The 24,541-nt window shown below is 38.5% G+C and overlaps 1 protein-coding gene across 12 annotated transcripts in view; it reads left to right on the top strand.

Annotated features, from left to right (window-relative positions):
- The window catches only part of LOC134205271 (227 kDa spindle- and centromere-associated protein-like), a 261,767-nt gene that overhangs the window by 103,435 nt on the left and 133,791 nt on the right, over positions 1–24,541 (top strand). For 9 of the 12 annotated variants that reach the window (XR_009978107.1, XR_009978106.1, XR_009978109.1 and 6 more), the window contains 4 exons: positions 4,051–4,471; positions 6,222–6,365; positions 6,430–6,624; positions 6,703–6,837. Coding sequence is in view for 7 of the 12 variants with exons in the window: in XM_062680373.1 (XP_062536357.1) it covers positions 4,051–4,471; positions 6,222–6,365; positions 6,430–6,624; positions 6,703–6,837 (895 nt within the window). In the remaining 5 variants the exon portion in view is untranslated. Of the gene's footprint in view, positions 1–4,050; positions 4,472–6,221; positions 6,366–6,429; positions 6,625–6,702; positions 6,838–6,902; positions 7,328–9,069; positions 9,191–24,541 lie in introns of those variants that run through there. The other 3 variants (XR_009978110.1, XM_062680371.1, XM_062680374.1) reach the window with 3 other exon arrangements.

The raw sequence follows: 24,541 nt of genomic DNA, 5'->3' as shown, positions 1-24,541 counted from the left end.
CTGTTTTTACAAAAAATCTCAGCAACCTAATCCCAAGCATCGTAAATTGGAGGGAAATGCTTATCTAATCTTCCGGTCAATGTCATCTTATAGTGCATATACTCCTGTATATATACGATTGTGATGCATCACCAGTGCTACGATGTGCACGTATTACCTGGCAATCTAACTGCATTGATTGTCTGCCTTTTCAGAATTCCCAATAAGATTCCGTTGAAATATCACAAATGATGGTAATTGCTTGTAGAAAGGGAAAGAAAAGTGTAGTGGGTACCGGCCAAGTTCCCCTGGCGGTGCTAAAATGATAAGGCGGCTGTGCTCGGGGCGGCGGTATGGTGAAGGCAGCTTCTGGACAGTTAGGATTCAGTTTTTATTCTTAAGAGAATGTCTAGAATAATATTATATTTTGATGAGCATTAACAATGCCATCCTCCATTTTTTAATCACGAGCTTTATTTATTATATTTTGATGAGCAATAACAATGCCATCCTCCATTTTTTAATCACGAGTTTATTAAGAAACAGCTGATCTGGTCATAATGGAGTAGCAACTACGGGCAGTCAATCAAGTTATTCATGAATATAATAAAAATAATAGATATCACAACTAAATTTGTTATTACAGTATCTACCCGATTTTGTCACTCCCAGGTTTTGAATACACCCGATTTTGTGAAAAAAAAAATAATTTTTTTTGTAAACAATACCGCAAACAACAATGATTTTCTTTAAATCACTTGCACACCCGGATAAAAAATATCATTAAAATATCATAAATTTTATTGTTACAACACCATTTAAAACATAGTTTTTACCATTGAATATAATGGAATTTTGACAATAAAATCACATGAGAAATAATGGTTTTCCACGATAAAATGAATGGTAAATGGGACTTTTACAATAAAAAAGGGGTGTTATGTATCTTTACAATAAAAAAATCGAAAATTTTCCATACAAAATTTTGAGCAAAACAATTGATTTTATGGTTCTTCAATGGGATGATTTCGAGCGAGAAAATAATAGAAAACATTGTGTTTTAAATGTTTTAATTACTGTTTCTATTGTTTTACAATAGAAATACAACAGGATTTAGAATACATTATACTCCAATATTACAATAAAAATACAATACAATTATTTGTACAAATTATTTTATTTTCAATTTAATTTTAAATCAGTTTAAACTTCATTTTCACTCATTTTACGTCTCTTTGCTGACGGGACTTCCGAACCGAACTTTCTATCTGTGAAACTAATTGATGCGTTGTTTAGCGCATCTTTAGGCGAATCCAGCGCACTACTTTCGAAGTTGGGTAAGTTGCCTATATCTGGAGAAAAATCCAACTTCGGTATAAAAGGCGTACTAACTTTGTTCCGGATACAATACATGTAGTTATAAGCTTCATTTCTGTAAAGGAACAAGGATACATGTTACCAGGTATGTCATCAGGTATTATAACGATAAATTTTTATTTTTTTTTGTTCGGGATGAACCACTGCGTCCATTATGTACATTGAACTTTTGTAGTATAAGATGACGATTATTGGTGGTGAGTATAAGCCGTTTGCCAGCCCAGTATCATTACTTGACACTTTACCGGTCGCTACTAAACGCGCATATGTGACCAAATTTGGCAGCGCGATAACACCGCTGCTATTTGATGAACTATCAAATGTCAAACGTCACCGGTACGGAATGCAGCCACCAAAATGATAACAGAAAATAGTACCCGATGCGAAAAAGTTTGACTAATCTAAAATGACAGCACGGCGAGTGTGATCAAAATACTCGCGCTCAGGCCCAGTAATGATGCTCTAACGCGCTCCAACACTTTAGATACTTACCACGGTACAGAAGCCATAGTAATCTACCGTTGCCCAGCACCATGGTTTCTGCAGAAACTGTTATGAAAACCACTTTCTGCACCATACAGTTTCATTATTTTCATCTCTTCACTAATTATAAACAAAACTGTACACGGTCAAATGAATCCAGCCATTCTTCGAGTAAAACGATAAGCAAAATTTTTTGTTCCCTTCAATTTTTTTGAATTCCAATTTTTATTGCATAACATTTCTAGACCTGCAATATGAAAATATATTACTTGAGAATCGGTATACATTTTTATTCATTTAATGAGCAAAGCTATTGTAATTTTATTGTTTTCAATTGTTATTTCAGCAATATAATAATTCCATGAAATATTCCAAAATTATATTAATTCAATTACATAAGACGAATTTCCAGATCATCCAAACCGAATACTTTTATAATTTGTTTAGTTTTGGATGTACAATACCAAACATAAGCGAACAATAAAATATAATAGAATGTATTGATAACATTTAAATATATTGTTATGTTAATGTAAGTACAATAAAGATCTTTTACAACCGTGAACATTTTACAATAAGCGTACAATAGTTTGTATTGTTTACCACACAATCTATTGTATTTCAATGGGTTATGTCATTCAAGTTGCTGTAAATTTTTATCCGGGCAGCCTGTGGTTTAACATAAATAATAAATAATATTTTTTTCCGACAAGAAACTATGGGTTCCGATAAAATATTTTCCTTCCCCAGGCATAATCTGATCCATATTTGTGAAACAAAAAAACATATTGAAAGGGGGTGATAAAATCGGGATATTACTTTGTTTTTCACCTCTACCCGGGATAACGGGCTTGGTGGTCATATGGCTAGCGCTACTGCCTTATACGCAGGAGTTCGTGAGCTCAATTCCAGGCCCGTTCTATACTTCCTACTTTATATCTTTTCAAATATTTATTATGTTCTAGCAATCGCTAGAACTGGAAATGGGCTTTCATACCGTTTCCATCTTCTATCCCTATACCTACAACTTTATTAGTTCTAGTAGGTAACTGGTAGAATTTGAAATGAGCGAAAAAGTTCGTGTCGGCATCCAATTAGAATAGAATATACTACCACCCATCACCCTTTCATTTCTATAACATTTGGCAACCCGTTAACCAAAGACGAACCTCTGCCATAGAACCTAACCCCCAGACTCCAATAAAATTTCGTGGCGAGTGCAGAGGTGTTCTCGGCTTGCAGTGGGCGAGTGATTGCATAATCAATTCCTTCCCATCCCCGAAAGACCGTGAGGACGTGGGCAGCGCCGTTATCCGACCATTCAGAATATTAAAGCTCTCGGACTGTGGCCGTGACCATTGAGGTTGGAGGAAAATCCCATGCTTCCAAATATTGGTTCCTTGTGCAATTGCGATTACTTTGGTCAATCTCAGAGTAGCAACTACGAAACCACGCTCATGCTCATGTTTTTCACTTTCACGGGATACCCCAACCCGACGAGACGATCTGAGGCGAAGGCGAGTGTAGCCAAAAGAACTGTCAGCGTGGTATCGCTCGTCTGTGGAATCTATATAGTGTCTATATTGTTTACAGTACTTTTGGAAACAATATGGCATTTCCGGGGGCCCTCTTTAGCCGTGCGGTAAGACGCGCGGCTACAAAGCAAGACCATGCTGAGGGTGGCTGGGTTCGATTCCCGGTGCCGGTCTAGGAAATTTTCGAATTGGAAATTGTCTCGACTTCCCTGGGCATAAAAGTATCATCGTGCTAGCCTCATGATATACGAATGCAAAAATGGTAACCTGGCTTAGAAACCTCGCAGTTAATAACTGTGGAAGTGCTTAATGAACATTAAGCTGCGAGGCGGCTCTGTCCCAGTGTGGGATGTAATGCCAATAAGAAGAAGAAGATGGCATTTCCGTCAATCTCTTATTCAAGTTTTTCCAATTTTCTATACATGTCGACCATTCTGCACTTGGTTTTGCCCACACTGACCGAATCTCACTAAAGTATGGTAAAAGTCGTGCTTTTTGCAAGAGATAATTAACAATGAGGTGTGTTGAATTTCTTCAATCTTTGCGTAAAGTGTTTAATAAATTTTCTCACGATTTTCTCAAAACGCGTTGTTTGCATTTCGTCAGAATAGCTCGTATTGTACAATTTTTATTTAATTCCGGAAGAATTTAATTTGACTATTTATTTATTCCACAGAGCCAACGACACAAATAAGCATCTTGAAGATCAATTAAGGGGTATCGAAATACAGCTTAGCGATCAAGCAGCAGACGTCGCTAGATTTCACCAAAGAGAATCAGAGTTATTGACATTGAATGGAGAGCTAAGCGCTTTGAACGCCACATTGCAAAATGAGATTTCATTGCATAAGTCCAAAAGTTTAGCTATGTCATTAGAAAATGATTCTGTTAAAAAAACGCGTATGGACTTCGAAATTAATATAACAAAGCTGCAAGCGGAGTTGGACCATGAGAGAAGAAGCAGAGCAGACGAACGAATAATGATGGCACGACACTTAGCTGAAAAATCTAAAGATTGTGATCATTATCAGCAAAGACTAGATCAAGTATTAGGAGATCTAGAAGTAGTAAAGAAGAAAAATGCATCAATAGTAAAGGTAATTAGGTGTCCAGACTACTTATCACTGAAATATTCGGATCATTTACATTTACTTTTTCGCTGCATCGCGGGCAAATGCGTGCTTTAAAAGAAGGAGGTATTTACTCTTTCGCATTATTCCGGGCAAGCGCGTGCTTTAAAAGAAGGTGTCATTTACTCTCTCCTACCTTATTCTGGGCATATGCGTGCTTTCAAAGAAGGAAGCATTTAGTCTTGCATTATTTCGGAGAAGCGGATGCTTTAGAAGAAGGTGTTATTATCTAGGAACTTTTTTCAAATGGCCTAATTGATTTGTATGGGAGCCCTCCTTTCCAGAAGGGGTAGGGGTTTCGAACCATCACAGAAACATATCTTCCTTCCAAAACCTCCACATGCCAGATTTGGTTTCATATATTTGCTTGATTAATCCCGAGTTTTGAAGAAATTGGTGTATTATTTGTATGGGAGCCCCCCTTTCCAAAGGAGGAAAGGGTCTCGAACAAGATTTCTATAAGGTTCAGACAGACGGAAATTCATTTTTATGTATATATATATATATATAATATATATACTGTTATCTGAATAGGCTATAGGGCACTGCATGGAAGAATCTCTTTCTCTTTCGTTCTTCATAAATTTTGACATTTACTGGCCTTGTTGTTTTCTAATTTCTTTGCAGCTAAAAAGAGACAAAGCAGTCCGTGCAGTGCCCTATTACGTAATCTACATACATAAAAATTAATTTCTGTCTGTCTGAACCATATAGACTCGGTAACTACTGAACCGATCGGCGTGAAATTTTGTATGTAGAGGTTTTTGGTGCCGGGGAAGGCTCCCGGGTTTGAGGTCCCTCTTTTCTTTGGAAAGAAGGGCTCCAATACAAATGATACACCAAGTTCTTCATAACTCGAGAATTAATCAAGCAAATGGAACTAAATCTGGAATGTGGAGGTTTTGGAAGGGAAGATACGAAGTTCGTCGGGTCTGGTAGTATCATAATAAATGAAAATACGATGAGTGAACCTTGACTTTAAGCGACTTTGTATCATTCCCTTATTTATATCTACTAGGTACTACTTTAAACTATAGATTTTCTTTCTATTCATGCGTATGATAATAGAATCTTATTGATTTCAACAATATGTACTTCATTTTTCATAGGCAATTATGATTGAATCTGCAATGCAACTTATCGTTTCAGACTCCGTTTCATTTCCCAAAGTTACGGACTTCCCGAAAGTTAATAAATCCCCTGATTATAAGAATGGCTGGTGCTACCCAACAATTCTAATAAGACATCTATCAAGAATTATTCGACATCTGTCAACAGTAATCTTGCATTGCAAGCAGGGTTATTTGATTTTCGAACTGTTAATTTTAAGTTTAATTTGAATTTAAGTGGGGAAAAGAGACAGAGCCTTATTGCCACAGACAGACATACTCGGGCATATCTCATCGTATAGTGATTGACTGGCGAACTCAGTTTTAGTTTGGGCCCGCGAATCGTTTTTTTTTTCGAGTTTGATGCTCACTAGCGACATCTGGTTCGTGATTTACCAAGTCAAAGTGAATAACAGATGCCGTTAGTGTTCTCATGACGATGCAGTCGATCGCTAATATGTCAATGTATTATGTCTGTTTGTCTGTGTTATTACCATCAGATGATTGAAACAATATGTACTACAGAAAATAGTATTTCATTTGAAAAATGGGCAGGATTATGATTTGTACACTAAAAATGGTCTAATCTGTTTTTTTATTCTGTCCAGGATCTCCAACGTGAAATTGCTGTTTTGCAAAAATCATCTCTAAAGTCAGAAAATGTGCCAGCCAATGTGAATACTTATAAAGATATTCAATCTAAATCTTCCATAGGCGAATCCGATGAACAGACAATTATGTTTGAAGAAAAGGTAATGAATAATGTTGTTTTATGTACTGTAAGAACGAAGCAATTGTGATTCATAACATTCCTAGGAACCGTCTACATCAAAACTTATCGAAAGGATAATTCGGTTGCAACATGCTAATAATCGACAAGCGGAAAAAATAGACTTTTTGGAAAACCATTCATCGACCTTAGTTACAGAATTGCAGAAAAAGACAAAGATTGTTCAACATTACATGATGAAAGAACAGTCAACCTCAATGCCTTCGGGAGATAAAAATAAGGTATGTTCATCGTTTTTGAGTTAGTACTAAATATATGTGACCTATAAATTATGCACATCATATCAATCATATTGACAGTTGTACAACGGCATAATGCATGCAATATACGGAAATGTCAAAACTTCAGATATGAATTTAGAACTTGTTTTGGAGATCAATAAGAAACTTCAATCCGTGTTAGAAGACACTTTGCTGAAGAACATCACGCTTAAGGTATGTACTATCATATACTTGGTTGTGTAACTGAAAATCTGAAAAAAAAATCAATTTGTATTAAGGTGAAGTGCGCTGGAATCCAGTTATAAAACTACATAGAGCTTTCAGGTGCAGATAACTCCAAAACCAAACGACAGGCAAAAGCGAAAACACTTGCAGCATACGCGAAAAAATGATTTTGAGATGTGCTAACTGCCTATAAATTTGGTGAGGCTAGCACGGCCATTGCACAATAATTAGAAAAAGGCATTTTTAAGGTTCTTGTGAACAAAAAATACGCATTTGTAAGGTTTCAAATAGAAACAGACAAAAAAAAATACTAAGCACATTTCATACTAAAACGTTAAAAAAGCAGATTATTGCAACTTTTCGCAAAACAAAATAGTGATTAATAGAAAGCTATTGCTTTCAGCTTTGTAATGAGCATATAATCGTTATAGGCACTTTATTTGCGCCTATACTTTTGGAGCACTTCAATAAAACAAATGTGAGTATTTTATAAAAATTTGTATACAAAGTTAACTTAAGTTGAGTTCTGTCATCTATATTTGACATAGGCATACTATTCAAGACCCTGATAATGCAGTCTTGAAATAATATTGGGGTTAGCGATGTAGGGGGAATGACGGCTTTGGCAGGTTTTGTTCTATTATTGTCAGGGGTTTTTTTTATGACTGATTTTGCTCAAATTTGGCCTAAACATTCTTTGCATATCAAAGAATATTGTGGCCAAATTTCAAAAAAATCGGTCGACAAAAACCCCCTGCCAATAATAGAACAAAACCTGCCAAAGCCGTCTTTTCCCCTTATTGAAGCCGTACGATGCTGATCTAAACGTTTTGTCAAACAGCATTTTTGATTGGAAATCAAGAATCATGATCAATTAAAAATGATGTAACAAAGTCAAAACTCAACAGAATTTCTTCAAATTTTGAATTTGAACCACATAAGCTCAGAGAAACAGACGTCGCACTCAACACATGTTTCATCGTTCACCGTTTTAACGGTTGATTTAATTTCTTGTAGGTGGTCAATCGGCCACCGATGGCGCCGATGATTTTAGCATTGGGCGATAGTGTTTCTGTGACGATGATTTTGATTGAATTTTGCTCTAAGTGAGACGTCTGTTTCTCTGTGACATAAGTATTCTATAAAATGAGAAAAATATAATTCCGACCGAAATACGAATTTCGATTTTTGAGGTTTTGGCTGCCTTCGAACCATTGTGCATTGTGGCAACTATTTTTGGAGCCTGTCGTAATTTACCAGATAAACTTGACAAATTATGTCATTGTGACAAAGAGGGTACTCTCGATGTGAATGTGTACAAACAATTAGTACACGGAAGAAATAAACTAGCCAATAGTGAGTTCAATTCACCCAACCTCGAACATACGTACGGGATGCCAAAATTGAGTAAATGGGGTCGAAATAGTTTTCCTTTACTCTCATGTTAAAAAAGTACCCAACGGAAAATTTATCTACCCAAATGGAGGTTTATTTCACTCAATTTCGACCTCAGGTAATAAAACTCAGAATTGGCTTTCCGTATTGAACTGGCGTCGTTGGATTGTTTCGCTCTTTTGTTTTTGACAACAGAAGAAAGAGTGGATGAAAGAGAAGAGAAAAAATAACTCAAAAGTAAGTTTAAAAAACTCAACGCTGGGTACTTTTTTTCTTCCGTGTACCAAACAGTTGATTCGAAGCTTGCGGAAATACGGAAAATTTGATCAAACTACCAAACACAGAGAAACACACTGCATTTAGCACTGTGCGATGATGCTTCCGTGACGATGATTTTGATTGCATATTGTTCTAAGTGAGACGTCTGTTTCTCTGTGTACCAAAGTTAATTTGACAGCTAATTTAGTATGAGAGAAATGTTACTTTTCCGTACGGAATATTTTTCCAACCCGAAAACATCCTAGACCGGACCGAGAATCGTAGCTAAGTTGTAAAAACTCACAGGTCTTGCGTACTGAGAATCGTGGATTCAAACCCCACCGAAAAGTGGTTAGCTTCAATACATCTTTCAATTCTTTTGAAAGAAAAAAGATAGAAACATCTTTTAATTCTTTCACATGTTGTGCATATCTAGATCGATTTATCAAAATATCAATATCCATATCGGCTGTTCAAATAGAAATATGAGCAATCAACTTTGGTTGAACTCGTTTCGATTTTTAATTGAATTTTTGTAAATGCCAATATTTTGATTTTTTTTTTCAGGATAATTTAGATACGCTTGGATTAGAAGTCGACCGGCTTACGCGTCAAATAGCACTTTACAAACGTGATAATCGATGATACGAAATAAATTCCTGTAAATTGAAAAAATAGCCACACACTATGTTGAACTATGCGTTAATTTCTACATTGTCTGAAACTACCGATAATCCATGCCTAGTTAAAGTTAAATTCACCTTGTAAATATTTTACTATATTTGCTTGTTCATAACATTTTCGAGAAATTTCAATAGTGTTGGTGCCTGTCTCTTGCGATATCAAGGATTGTTTTATGCGGGGTGGAACGACCTTATATTGTGTTGATTTTTCTGGGTCTCCGGGCGACGTATGATCACAAACGTTTGATTACTTTAAAATATGTTCGCATTACGCTCTGAATAACATGTTATTCAAATTATCGACAAAAGAAAGCTCATCAAGATAGCCAAAGGGGGAGGGGTCTCAAACTATCTTAAGAACCTTCACCGGCCCGAAAAACGTCTGCATACAAATTTTCACGCTGATCGGTTCAGTAGTTTCCGAGTCTATAAGGGTCAGACAGACAGAAATACATTTTTATGTATGTAGAAATAGAATATATGAGTGTATTACTTCGGCAGGATACGGCAGGCATGTAGATTTTTTTTTAATCTTTCGTTTATTTTGGAGGCTCAATTGCCGTGAAGCGTTACGGAGCCGAAATCAAGTTTAACAATTCATTTCTTAATTCTTATACATAGTGTTAGTTTTGGGGAACCGAAAGACTCGCGGTTTGGTCGAAGTTAGGGAATACAATAATACAGTAGGAAAGGAAGGGAATTTAGGGTGCTTAAGTAATTACGATGCTAATGTTCACATAGTTGACGAGGGACATGTATTCTAGAGCAAGGCCCGCTAACACTTCTCTAATAGGTTTTGGTTGTTTTCCTCGAACCCGGAGATGTTCATTTAATGCAGATCTGGGGCCGCGATTCTCCTCGCACGTCCACTCGACATGATCAATGTCCTGATAATCCGCAAAGACAGAGAGCTTCCAGAAAGCCCCACTCTGACAAGACGTGTGTTTAATGTGTAGTAATTGGACATTAGACGACACATGGTTCAAATGAAGCCTCGTCCCATATTCAATTTTTTCGACACCTGCGGGCGAATTGAATGCAGCCATCTACCCAACTCCCCATTTGTCCATTTCTGCTGCCATCGAAGGTGATTTGCCAATCGTAAATATCACCTTCCACAGCGCCCATCTTAGCCAAAGAGCCATGGTGATTGTGAATGACCGTTTTGATAAAGCACTCAAAGCTTTCAGATTTTATTGACCGAACAGCTTCCAGGGTATCTAGACTCCCAACTAACATTTAATGACAATGTAAATGTTATTCCAACTCATCTATACGGCTTCAAGCTGAATATGTGTGCTATACATATGATCAAGAACTTCTATTCAATTCTTAAACCAGCAAATCTGGCAAATGTATTCAGCTGTTTTCGACGTGCCTGCACAACTAACTGCTTTACAGCATGTTATACATTTTTTTTTCTCAATCTTTACTAAACCATTCAGTAATATAATTCGCTTCAATGGCGCTTATTTAGATTTTTTGAATCTGTTAAATAAGTTTTATACAGCCACTGAATTCAATTTTATTAAACATAATTTGAGAGAAGAGTAAATGTCGGTGTTTATTTAATGTTTTTGACCCTTCCTTCGGAAGTGTCTATAATTTCACTTTGTATGCGTTACGCAGGTGTGTTACGTATTAATCTATCAAGAAATCTCGTGAATTATTAAATAAAATGTATGGTATTTGAAACAAATTTACTTTGATATTGAAAATATAATTATAACAAATGATATAATATGGAAATATGCCTATTTTTCTTAATTGTTTCGAAGAAACACATGATTTTAACTGAGGAACACATAGAAGTATGTACAAAAAATCTTCTCAGAAAAGCAAAAACGTAAAAATTGTAAGGGATTTCAAAAATTTCTTCAGTGGAAGCTAGATAGCAAATGTGAGCATGTTTTGAGATACTAATAGACCACTTGTATGCATGTATGTGTGCGTATGTGTGCAAATTCTGAAATTTACTACCATACAAATCTAGCCCATTTTTAAGGTATTAAACAAGATTAGTTTTACAAAATTAGGCATCCATAAGGCAATATATATGTTATTATTGAACGCTATTGAGTTTCACTCAGATCAATGACTAATTTAAAAAGTTCTGGATTAATTAATATCGAGGTCTCTGGAAATTACGAGTGCATATATTGTTACCAGCGTTACAATAGGTACTAGCCATGTCTCAACAGCTATTCAGTTCGATGAGCGCCTTGTAGATAGGCAGCATCATGTAGTACAGTGCGTTATCATTCGTTGTGTTGTCACTCAACTAATGAAATCCGCCTTTGGCTAGGCAATTATTTTGTCACTTTCACGGTAAATCGCCGTGGGAAGCTGAGTAGTTTTATCTCGTTTTAAATACTGGAGTCTGGGAATATTTCCTTATAACTAAGGAAGGGTCAAAATCTCACTGTAGGTGGATTAATCTGTTTTTGCCTTTCTCGTACAACAAAGTTGTACCGAAAGGCTATCATTTCACTCCGAAAACGAACTTTTTATAGAAGCCTCGGAGACCCATAGTGTTGTATACCAATCGACTCAGCTCGTCGAACTGAAGAAATGTCTGTCTGTCCGTGTGTATGTGTGTGTGTGCACACGAAATCCGAAAACATTAGCCAACTTTTCGTATAGTAATTTTTAACCGATTTCCTCGCAACAAGTTGTATTCGACGGGCGACAAACTCTAGTTGATCACTATTGAATTTCATAACGATCGACCGTTGCGCCTAAAAGTTATAATGAAAATGGTACATCGACTCATATTAGCACCATATAAGGTTGGTGTCTTGGCTAAATGCGAGAAAGGCAGTATCACTACTCGGTGAATTAAGTTAGGTTTTTTTTTGTGAAAACTGAAATACCAATTTTGATGCTATCTAGATTCGAACTCCGGATCTGCTGATTCAATGGTTGCTGCTCTCTCATCACCGTCACTTTGACATATCTAAATAACAAAGAAAATTATGAATGTGCTTCTTCGCATATCCAATAGGTTGTTATACTAACGCTATTTTCAGTTTCGTGCTGTATAAACGTTAGAAAGAGTCCTACGTGCTGCTTTTAGCACATAAGCTTGAATATTATACTTTCAGCATTATTTCAACTATTATTCAAACATTTATCAGCATGTTCTGTCGGCTAACTTTTATGCATCATCAATCGCTGAAATTGTTTTTAGGCAACATTTTCTCGACTTGCATACAGTAGCATCCGCTGCTAATCCTTTAACAGTAACCGTCAACAGAAATATTGCTTCTAAATTGCTTGTTTTCTCACACTATCTGCTAGCATCAATGATAGCGCTTTGTCAGTTGCTATAAGAGCAGGTGCATACCTTTGAAGCTGCATTACAGAAATCAATAGCTCATACACAGCTTTGGCAACAAAATCGAATGTAAACATTGCGGTTTTGACGTTCCATACTGATAAGCTATTAAAAGAAGCAGTATAAGGTTTATTTAAACGTTGTGCAATCTTCAAAGATACAGAAGTTTCCTAAAAGCTTCGTTGGTTCATTTATAGCGCCATGACGCTAAATTGTTAGTGCTATAACAAGAGCGAGAACGTTTTCAATGTGAATGCTACTCACCGTAATATGGGAAGTTGCTAACAAGCAACCCAATTGCATACATGAGCTCTTAACCGATAAGCTAGATTGCTAATTCAGACAGAGCTGTTTTATGACTATATGAAAGCTGCATAAACGATAAAAGATGAAATATATTTGGCACAAAATGACTAGCTCATAGATATTTGGGTAATAGTCGAGTTGAAGTTTAAGGGATTTTTTGCGGAGGCTTTTCTTTTAAATATTCAGCATTGGCTGCCTTTATTCGAATGTTATACAGCGTAAGGCTAGAAGTTGAAGCTTTTAGCACCAAAATTGTTAGTTGGGCTGTCGGTGAAGATAAAGAAGTGGTCAGGAGGTAGGGATGCAATATGCTCAAGTGAACAGTGTACAGTTTCTAGCTCAGCGGTATACACGGAACTAGGTTCTTTCAGCTTAAAGTAGGCGCTATGTAAAACGTTAAAAACACCGAAACCAGTGAAGTCATCCATTTTTGACCCGTCTGTAAAAAAGCTTCTCTCCTCGCTGCCGTGCCCGTATTCGTTTACAAATAATGGAGGTATGATCTCCGCACGAAGGAAGTCAGGTATTCCATGAACTTCCTGCTTTATGGACAGATCAAAAGTAACAGAGGAACTGTAATGCTACGTTTTGACAGGGCAAGTGAATTGAACAACTCAGTTGAATTCAATTGACTTGCCAAAAGTTGAACATGTTCAACTTTCTTTTCGTTCAAGTGAATTGAATTAAGGTGTTTACACGTTCCATTCGCGTTCGATTCAAGCGACTTGCTCAATTCACTTGCCTTGTCTAAACGTAGCATAAGAGTCTAAGAAATTAGCACGATTGGTGTCAATCGAAGATGGGCTTACCTCCAGCGTCATATACCAGTGGTAAATAAATGAATCGAGATTGAGTGTTTTGTTTGAGCAGATTTTCGAAGTTGTCAATGACCAATGGATTGAGAACCTCACAACGTGATAATTCCGCGAAACGATCTGTCAGAGGCAGTACTCCCGCAAGTACTTCCAGGTTCATCGTATGAGTCTAGTTCATACAACCTAACGCGATACGGAGACTGCGGTACTGAATCCGTTGAAGCTTCAACATGTATGTTTTAGCCGCGGACTGAAAACAGAAACTACCGTATTCGAGGACCGACAGATTGTTTGTTCGGTACAACGTGATAAGATCTTCAGGGTGCGCACCCCACCATGTACCCGTGATTGTTCGCATGATTGTACAGTTATTTATTTATTTATTTATTTGTACAAATTGTACGAATAATTGTTTAAAATTGGAGAAAGTCCACACGCGTGGAGCTTGTCGGATAAAACATCGACGAAAACTGAATCAAAACCCCCCTTAATGTCCAAAAATACTGAGCCCATTTGCTCTTTTTAGTGAAAATTAACTGAATTTCTGAAGAAAGCAACGCAAGACAGTCGTTCGTCCATTTTCCCCTGCGGAAACCAAATTGTGTATCTGACAATAAACCATTCGATTCAATTCATTCGTCTAGCCGGAAGAGAATCATCTTCTCCAACAGCTCCCGAAGACAGGACAGCATTGCGATGGGGCGATACGAATTACAATCCGACGCGGGTTTTCCGGGCTTTTGGGTAGCTATCACCCTCACTTGCCTCCAATCATCCGGAACAGTGTTGCACTCTTTTTAAGCAAATTGAACCTTATTCTATCCATCCCTGGAGCGCAATTGTTACATGAAAGGAGAGCAAGGGTGAATTCAATTATCGAAAAGGGCTGGTCCATATCATTCCTGTCAGCAAAAGCATCACGTGACTCTTGCTTCACCGGCACTGAATCCGGACAAACTTTCTTTGCGAAGTCGAGTATCTACCGCGACGAGCTTTCACGATCCTTGTTTACGGACGGCGCGTTGCACATTCTTCTCCCAACGGTTCACAGAGTTTTCATTGAGGTCTCGCGCGATAAACCTTCAACAAAAGTGCGCCAATATCAGCTGCTTCTTCACTTTGACCAGCTTCTTGAACTGGATCTCGAGCGCGATGTGCCGTTTGTGAAGTACGATCGTACCATGTTTCCGAAATTCTTTAAACGCGTCGGATTTCTCGAGATAAAGTTGTGTACACTCGACATCCCACCACGGACTGTGTGATTTCTTACGAATCGAAGCTCTTGGCACCGCACCGGCCGGCGTTGTGCCTAGGAGCGCTGTTAAGGAACTTTGGGATAGAAACACGTACTCGCGGAGGAAGTGCCTCTATCGACTGTACGCCATCAATGATGGCGATATGAGAAGTTGATAGAAACAGATTGATTACGTCCATTGGAAATCGAGACTTCGATCGGCAAATAATTACTACCATGGGGATCTTGGACCACCTTCCAAGTGCAGTCCAACGATAATGAGCTCGAACAAATGGAAAGATCTAGACGGCTATCTCTTGCTGGAGGAGCCACTCGTGTTTCTTCTCCTGTATTCAAAATTAAAGTCGTCACAGAGGTCGTATATCATTGTTGAACGGTTGTCGTTGTACAGTTCCCCCCAGCCTGTTCCGTGGGAGTGAAAATCTCCCAACAGCAACCGTGGCTCGGGCATAACCGAACAGATGTGCGAGAGATCTCTACGAGATATCGCGGTGTTTGAAGGAAGCTATATCGAGGCGATACTGAGGTTTTTTCTCGAATAGTTACCATGCGACAGCTTCGGTGCCTGACATCGGAGCAAAATCGACCCTATAGAAGGAGTGCTTTTTTATCCCTAAAAGCACCCTCCATATGGATTTGCCCGATCGCGGCGAATGATGTTAAAATCGGGAAAGTGAAGGTTTACATCTGGTGTTAGCCATGTTTTACATAAAGCAAAAACATCGCATTGTAATTTGTTAACTAAAAATTTAATAATATCTTAATTTGGAAGAATACTTCGACAGTTCCACTGTAGAATCGAAATCATAGTCATTGAAGGATACGAATGATTCGAGGAGGGGCATTTTTTAAGCCAGCTGCTTTAGGAGAGGAGCCAGAATTGGAAGAACAGCTTTGACCATGTTCTTCACGGGATCAAAAGCATCAAAGAATTTGAGGATGAGCTCCACGATGCCCGAAAGTGTGAACATTGGAGCGCCTGGAGGTTGATCCGTTTGCTCTCTATGTTCTTTTTCTGGTTGAGAAATCGAAAAAATGGGGCATCTGGGATTTTAGATGTTCCTGAAAGCGGTGGAAACTCTCGTTCAGCCTGATTTGAAACCACAAAAGTTGAACGTTTTTGAGTTCCACCTGCGTTTGATTTCACCATGTTAGAATGGGGCTCACTTTGAGGCTATTTTCTAGGCTTTTTCGAGGGACGCTCGCTTTGTTTTACTCGTTTCCTCGTTGAGCCTTTGAAAACAAAGGCCCCATTTTCAACTTCGAAATCAGAGCTACCTTGATCGTTCAAAGGAAGTAGATGGTGTCAGAAACAACTGGTGAAGCGGCCTTCCGCAGCATTTTGTGCGTAGCTACGTTGAGAACGCAGCTGAAGAAAATGCTTCTGGTAGATTCGCCGCCGTATGTACGTCCATCAAGAGCATGTGGATGGCTTTCGTTGCCATAGACATATTTCGGTGGCATCTTGCACGCGCCCTCCACATGCTTCTCTCCGCACGATGCACAGCGAGGTTTATTGCAGCAGTACTGAGCGGTGTGGCCCAGCTGCTTGCAATTAATACAATTCGTCACCTTCGGTACATACAGCCGAACAGGTAGGGGGCGATTCAAATATGACGTCCACTACTTTTTGGGATTTCTAGACCCCCCCCCCTCTGTCACGCTTTTTTGTATACCTAGTACATGGACTGTCACAAAATCTTAGACCCCCTCCCCCCCTAAAAGCTGTGACATCATTTTTGAACGACCCCTAGACGAAGTTTGCCAATCACTACGTAGTCAGGCAGTGCGGACCCGGAAAAGGTGACGCAGAAAGAAACAGACGGAGAATAAATCCGCTTCTCTCCCTCCTGCGACACCGAATACATTTTTTTGCAATTCAGTATCGCAACAGAAGGCAGAGAAACGTTCTTGAAACGACCGAAACCTTGTTTCAAATCGTCGCATGTCATACTTCCCTCCGTCACCACCCCCACGATCGCACACGCTGCTGACGGTAAATAGACCTTATATTCAAGAGTGAAAAGCTCAAAGGTGGCAATCTCGTTGGCCTAATTGCGATCACTGACCGTGACGCGAAGCTTACTGGACCCAACCAGGTCAATAGTCGTGACAGACGAGAATCGTTTTTCCGGATTTTTGCTGATCTGACTAATATTCAACCGTTTGCCTTTGGGTCGGAAGTAAACAACATACGGCCTACTAGAGTCGGGAGAGTAGGCCTTGAGGCGGGGGGTCGTGGGGGAAACATTGGTGTTGCTAGTGTCCATTTTATTTTGGCGCAGAGCATCAGAAGGCAACAAGGCATTATTTGACAAGGAATACGATGTACCTCCACCATCATCGCCTTCGCGCGTTGTACACTTTAAATGTCTCGCAGCAGCGAGGCACACATAATTAATTCGCCTACGTGACGATGGACGCCGATGAGTTTTGCAAAAAAAAAAGTCTGTTTTTGCGAAAAACAACGAAAACTTTTTCAATTACCCGTAATGCTGGGTAGACACCTTTACGTGGGTGTTACGGGGTAAGATCTACCACGGTTACATTGCCAGCTTCAGGCAATGTCCTGACCCAACGATTACCATTATCCAACTCCGTGGTACTTATGAGGATGTCGCTAAGTCGGTGGCCTCTCGTTAAGTAAGTACTACATCAACACTTCCTTCCTCTCCCTAGTTACGGTGAAGATGGGCGTGACCAGGAGTAGTAATCCTCATGCTTTTGTTATTTTTGTTTGAGACTGGAATCAAGGACCACTCCCCTTCTTGATTTCTGATAGCATTCTAGATAAGGATCTCAAAAGTAAAACATGAGTATCACTAGTGTCCAATCTACGAATTACACCGTAACAATGCTAATACTAATGCTAAAAAAACAACGAAAACTTTTTCAATATTTCCTACAAATAGCACAACTTTCACTCTAGCATTTTGAAGTTCACAGTTACCGTAAAAAAAACCTGACTTGAGGAAAAAAAACCCGGAAGAAGAATCGACCGTACGCGGACTATGCAGCTGTCTCGCACGGATGCTCGACTAGAGATGTCGCAAATTAATCGATTACTTCGATTAATCGATTAATCGTTGTGATAATCGATTAATTTTGAATCGATTACTACCCAACTATTAATCGATTCAATAATCGACAAGAATCGTGATTAATCGATTAGTTACTAATCGATTAATCGATTTTATTATACCTGAAATCTGATTACGCATATGTAACATGTTTGAAAGGTATTGGAGGGTAACCGCCGATTACCCCGGGAGGCGGTCACCCTCCAATACCTTTTCCGAACTAAATCTATCACATGTTGTGCATATGCATAATGGAGTTTCAGACATAGTAATAAATTTCCACTCCGGGTGGCTTAATACTCGGCATATAGGCAATTAACTTTGAATGTACGGTATTTTACGACAACTCTTAGATGTCGATTACTTTGATAAATCGATTCATCGTTGTGATAATCGATTAATTTTGAATCGATTACTACTCAACGATGAATCGTTTTAATAATCGTCAAGAATCGAGAGTAATCGATTAGTTACTAATCGATTAATCAAGATTTTACGAAATCTCTATGCTCGACGTGGAATGAATGTTTTTTATAGAAGTCGATTTGAAAGCGAGCGGAGGGCAAAATATTTATGATGGTATAAGTCTCACGACTTTCCTTCTGCCAAGCTCCCTTATGAAGAGGAAGGGAAGAGTGTGGAAGCTTCCATATGAACATGTACGTCTAAGTTTAGAAGATGTTTTTACCATTTCCATATCATCACTAATTTTTTCCATGCCAAATAACTTATTCTCGATTCTTGACGATTATTGAATCGATTAAACGTTGGGTAGTAATCGATGCAAAATAAATCAATCATCACAACGATTAATCAATTAATCGAAGTAATCGATTAATTTGCGATATCCTAAAGATGTCGTAAAATCTCGATTAATCGATTCGTGACTAATCGATTACTCTCGATGCTTGCCGAATATTGAATCGATTAATCGTTGAGAAGTAATAATCAATTAATCAATCAATAATCAATTATCAGAACGATGAACCGATTAATTTGCGATATCTCTATATATAACAGAAAAGCACATGTAACGATTGGAAAAATCAAGCATCCGAACGATATTCAGTTTGCAAAAAAGAGCGGTTGGTACTCCCCTCCCCTTGGATATGTTACCTTGCCGCGGTGGGTGGGCTTACGCCATTAGTACTGATATGGCAACCAAAGACATATCCTGTCGTGGTGTTATCACATGTTGACTATTTTTGTTTAATGCCGCGTCATAATCTGGCATTGACGCACTGATCTTTCGGTTGTGATCCAACGGACGTCGAGTGAATGGTAGTGTAGTCAGGCAGATCTCATCCCTCAGAGATATTGGTGGTAGATCTCTTCTTTTTTGCAATACTTTTGTGAAGCGTTCCCTGATTATGATGAGTCGTAGCCGCGCTTAATTCTAGCCAGATAGGTACTCATTTTTATTGAGTGTGATCAAGTTTATCGACGGTAAAAGGGAATTGACTGTTAAATTCACTGAGTAGAAGTTTTATCAAAACTAGGAACGTGGTGCCTTTTTTATTTTGTTATGGCTTACTTTGAAGAACCATAATTAAAAATACCACAAATTATAACGATGGTATGCAAACAATCTTATAATGCCTTCATTCTCGATAATTTTTACTAATAAATAGGGAATAGGCGTGATTTCATATTAGAAATTTGGAGACAGTACTCGTCGATAGCAAATCCTTCCGCACGCGATGGCATATGAGCAAGTCAAACCACCTTCCTTTTGCCAGTGGAGATATATCAGCTTCCACACTGATATTCTTCCCTCCCCCTTCATACGGGAGCTTGGCAGAAGGAAGGTCGTGCGATATGTGCCATCACAAATATTGCCCTCCGCTCGCTTTCAAATCGACTTCTATAAAACATTCTTCATGCCTGCCGTATCCTAACGGAACTATCAATTCTATACTTTCGCCTCTAATGCTATCATGAATTAAACGATTTACAATGATATTAGCATTTCCATATCATTGTAAATCGTTTAACTTCACGTAGAAGTAACACACACGAAATCATTAATTTAGTGTACTACCCTTGGTGGGGGCATCCATCAACCCAGCTGTTATTGGTCGACGGTACAGCAGCAGTGCCTTTCTGCTTTGTTCTCTCCGAGGCAGCCAAGTTGGTTGCGACGAGACGGACGCAAGGAGAAAACAGAACTGTGCAATAAAAATCCTATTCGACTAAATGCTGATGTCATATTAGAAATTTGGAGACAGTACTCGTCGATAGCAAATCCTTCCGCACGCGATGGCATATGAGTAAGTCAAACCACCTTCCTTTTGCCAGTGGAGATATATCAGCTTCCACACTGATATTCTTCCCTCCCCCTTCATACGGGAGCTTGGCAGAAGGAAGGTCGTGCGATATGTGCCATCACAAATATTGCCCTCCGCTCGCTTTCAAATCGACTTCTATAAAAACATTCTTCATGCCTGCTGTATCCTAACGGAACTATCAATTCTATACTTTCGCCTCTAATGCTATCATGAACATGTACGTCCAAGTTTGGAAGATGATATTAGCATTTCCATATCATTGTAAATCGTTTAACTTCACGCAGAAGTAACACACACGAAATCATTAATTTAGTGTACTACCCTTGGTGGGGGCATCCATCAACCCAGCTGTTATTGGTCGACGGTACAGCAGCAGTGCCTTTCTCTGCTTTGTTCTCTCCGAGGCAGCCAAGTTGGTTGCGACGAGACGGACGCAATGAGAAAACAGAACTGTGCAATAAAAATCCTATTCGACTAAATGCTGATGTCATATTAGAAATTTGGAGACAGTACTCGTCGATAGCAAATCCTTCCGCACGCGATGGCATATGAGCAGGTCAAACCACCTTCCTTTTGCCAGTGGAGATATATCAGCTTCCACACTGATATTCTTCCCTCCCCCTTCATACGGGAGCTTAGCAGAAGCGAAGGTCGTTCGATATGTGCCATCACAAATATTGCCCTCCGCTCGCTTTCAAATCGACTTCTATAAAACATTCTTCATGCCTGCCGTATCCTAACGGAACTATCAATTCTATACTTTCGCCTCTAATGCTATCATGAAACATGTACGTCCAAGTTTGGAAGATGATATTAGCATTTCCATATCATTGTAAATCGTTTAACTTCACGCAGAAGTAACACACACGAAATCATTAATTTAGCTTATTTTGCCGCCGAAAAGTGAATCTATAGCTCTGACCACAACCCACACAATTATAGTTACACTTGCTTTTAAGGCTTTAGGACAACTAGACAACTTAGGGACTATTTCTTCATCTTCGCTTAACGCTTTGACTAGGTGTTTCGTTTAAGCAAAACTGACCATTAGTGATAAACAAATGGAGGCAATTTAATGACAGCTACACGCAACATAATCTACAACTAGTATAGATTTAAACTGTATAACGTATAACGTAGGAAACATGTAATAACTAAAACAGACAAAATGAGAGAAAATTAAATATTGTAAGACGATATGACACCGTGCTAAACATTTGACATAATTATGACTGAGGATACGAAAAGATTGACGATAGAAACATAGACGTGGAGATCAATCATAAGACTTCCTAAGCCCATCATCAAATTGAAGCTCATGAACTATCGAGTCTTAACAATTAATTGCATATTATTCGGCAACTCGGCCGTACGAAAACCATTTTTTTTGTTAAATATCTTGGCTGTGCATATGCACAGCATATGTTTCGAAATGGACAAATTGATATGAAATTTGCGAAAAAGAATCCACGTGTCTTGGAGGGACTCGAACCCTCAACCTCCTACTCTCTAGATAGGCGTGATAACCCCTACACAACAAGACCACTTAAAGGTCACGTTTGCGGAAAAGCCATCAGAATCCGAGTACCAACCTCCACCGTGGTTAGCTCTTTTTTGCAAATTGAATATCTTTCGGATGCTTGATTTGTCCAATCTCCACATGTGCTTTACTGTTGTATATCCACAGTCAAGCGAGTGCACATTGTTTATTAAACGAGAGGATCGCACTCTATGCCCCCAGAAACTGTCTGCGGGACGGTATAGAATGCGAATTCAATCGCACTTGCTGTGCCAAAGGCTTGCTTGGCTAAAGCATTTGATGAGTTTGATTGCCTTTTTTCGTAAGCGGTCGCGTGTACTCAGACGACTAATGACGGTGAAAGACCGACACTTGATTACAATTAATTGCATATTATTCGGCAACTCGGCCGTACGAAAACCATATGCTGTGCATATGCACAGCCAAGATATTTATCGATTCTTGTTTGGAGGCAATTCCGATGCTGTCGAGGACTATCGTAGCCCACAATGATTGTACTCGGCGTTTTCTCGAAATGAAGTTCAGAATATGTAGTGGTTAAAATTGTGAGTAGAGAATTTTTGATGATTGCTTGGTGAACGGTTCTAAACTGCGGCCCGCTTTGGCGTTTTCATGCAGTTTTAGAGGCTTTCACTAAATAATCTCCAAAATCAAATGCAACATCATAGTTAAAAAAAATAAACTTAGACTGACACTTGCGATTGATGATTAACTAATTAATTTTTTAACGTACTTTTCGAGCTTCTGTTGCTTGATGGGAACATGATCAGAACGCTATTGATTTTAATTGGAACTAAATGTAACACATATAATCATATAGAAAAATTGACATTTCTCCACAGCTTAAGTATTCATCATAAACTATCCCCAACCTGCCCCTACTCCTTAGGCAGCGATATACTATGAGCAAAACTTAAAACCCTCATGGGTAAAGATGTTGTGAAGCCTTATCCTCAAGTCCCTGGTCGATATGAATTCCAAATTCACATCGGTGACTTGGCCCCTGGCCCCCTTATACATCAATAAAAAAAATAACTACAGTGGCGGTTGGTACTCGGATTCAGATGGCTTTTCCGCAAACGTGATCCAAGTGGCGTTGCTGTGTAGGGGTTATCACGCATATCTATATCACTTTCACTTTCACTGCACCTAACGATTACCGTTTCCACATATAGTGAACTTGATAAAATGAACTGTATGAAGCGAAACTGAAACTGAAACCTGCCCTCACTTTTTGTCACTTTGGCACTTGTCACTTTGTGGGATCCGTACCGTGCACGCACCATACTTTGCGCAGTTAAGGAAATGCAAAATTGAATCAACTCGCACAACTTACAGAAAGTAGCTATCTGCCTGAAATAGTTTACATGCTGTAGTATTATTATCATATTATTGTTTGAGAACTAAATTTGGTACAAAAATCTTTATACATAAAAATGAATTTCTGTCTGTCTGTGCCTTATAGACTCGGAAACTACTGAACCGATCCACGTGAAAATTTGTATGTAGAGGTTTTTGGGGCCGGGGAAGGTTCTTAAGATGGTTCGAGACCTCTCCCGCTTTGGAAAAGGGGCTCCCATACAAATGAAACACCAATTTCATCATATCTCGAGATCTAATCAGAAAATAAATCAATTCTAGGCGAAACGAAGTTCGTCGGGTCTGCTAGTTTAAAATAAATAGTAAATTGAACTTCAAAGCAGACCCCTTATTATATGCCTAACTTTGCGCACATAACTTGGAAAATTTCTAACACGAAGCAAGCGTCTATCATACAATTTTTCATCCAAATTTTATTGTTTCAGCTAATACTACTATTACAATTTATGTTCATTCCATTTGTAGGCATATTTGAACATATTTGAGAATATGGGGATGCCCGGCATTATTTTCTTATGATTCCACATACTTAGTATGTTTTCACGTCTGTTGGTGTATGTACAGCCTCATTTATGTACATTAGCCACAGCAAACAAGAGTAATTTTTTGCGTAAACCCTATTCCGACGAGGTATATCATAAATGTTGAAAATATCGAAGAAATACGAGTTGTGCGCAAAATTAGGTACACTGTATTGAAAAATTGTTCCTAACATTGGTGCATCATATATTTTAAAGAAAATGTAAATAAAATTCTCAAATTTCATGAGATGGCTTCTACAATATTATAATTATTGGGTCCATGTAACCAGTTGTCAGCGAATGTAAAAATTTACAAAAAAATACAGTTTTTCGGGTAAACCGTCACTTGTCATTTGTGCTAAGAACACGCCATTTTGGTCATTTTCACTGTTTTCAGTACAAGTTTTGACTATTAAAATGAAAAATATGTCATTTAACAGCGAAAAAATGCATGCACTGTTATGATAACATGTATATTGTGCTGACAAGTAATAATTATATTTCGAAATTCGATTTAAACGCATTCTATTACAAAAATAACCACAAAATGCGCAAAGTTAGGAGCTGCGCAAAGTTGGGTGCGTGCACGGTAATAAGGTTTTGCTCACTTCACTTTGTTTGCCCGCAGAGTGGGACGTTGTGGGTTCGAGTCCAACCAAGAATCGTGGATTTTTTTTCGCGAAATTTATATCAATATTTCCACTTCGGAAATATGTGCTATACAAATGCATAGTCAAGATATTTTACAAAACCCAGATTAATTAATGACGATGCATTTCTCGATCCAATCGTATGGTTTCGCCTTAGTGTGATACATATCATGAATTATTGTCT

The sequence above is a fragment of the Armigeres subalbatus genome, chromosome 1, assembly GCF_024139115.2.
Source record: "Armigeres subalbatus isolate Guangzhou_Male chromosome 1, GZ_Asu_2, whole genome shotgun sequence".
Taxonomy (NCBI): Eukaryota; Metazoa; Arthropoda; class Insecta; order Diptera; family Culicidae; genus Armigeres; species Armigeres subalbatus.
Note: the sequence above shows the minus strand (reverse complement) of the source record. Positions and strands in the feature narration are given on the sequence as shown.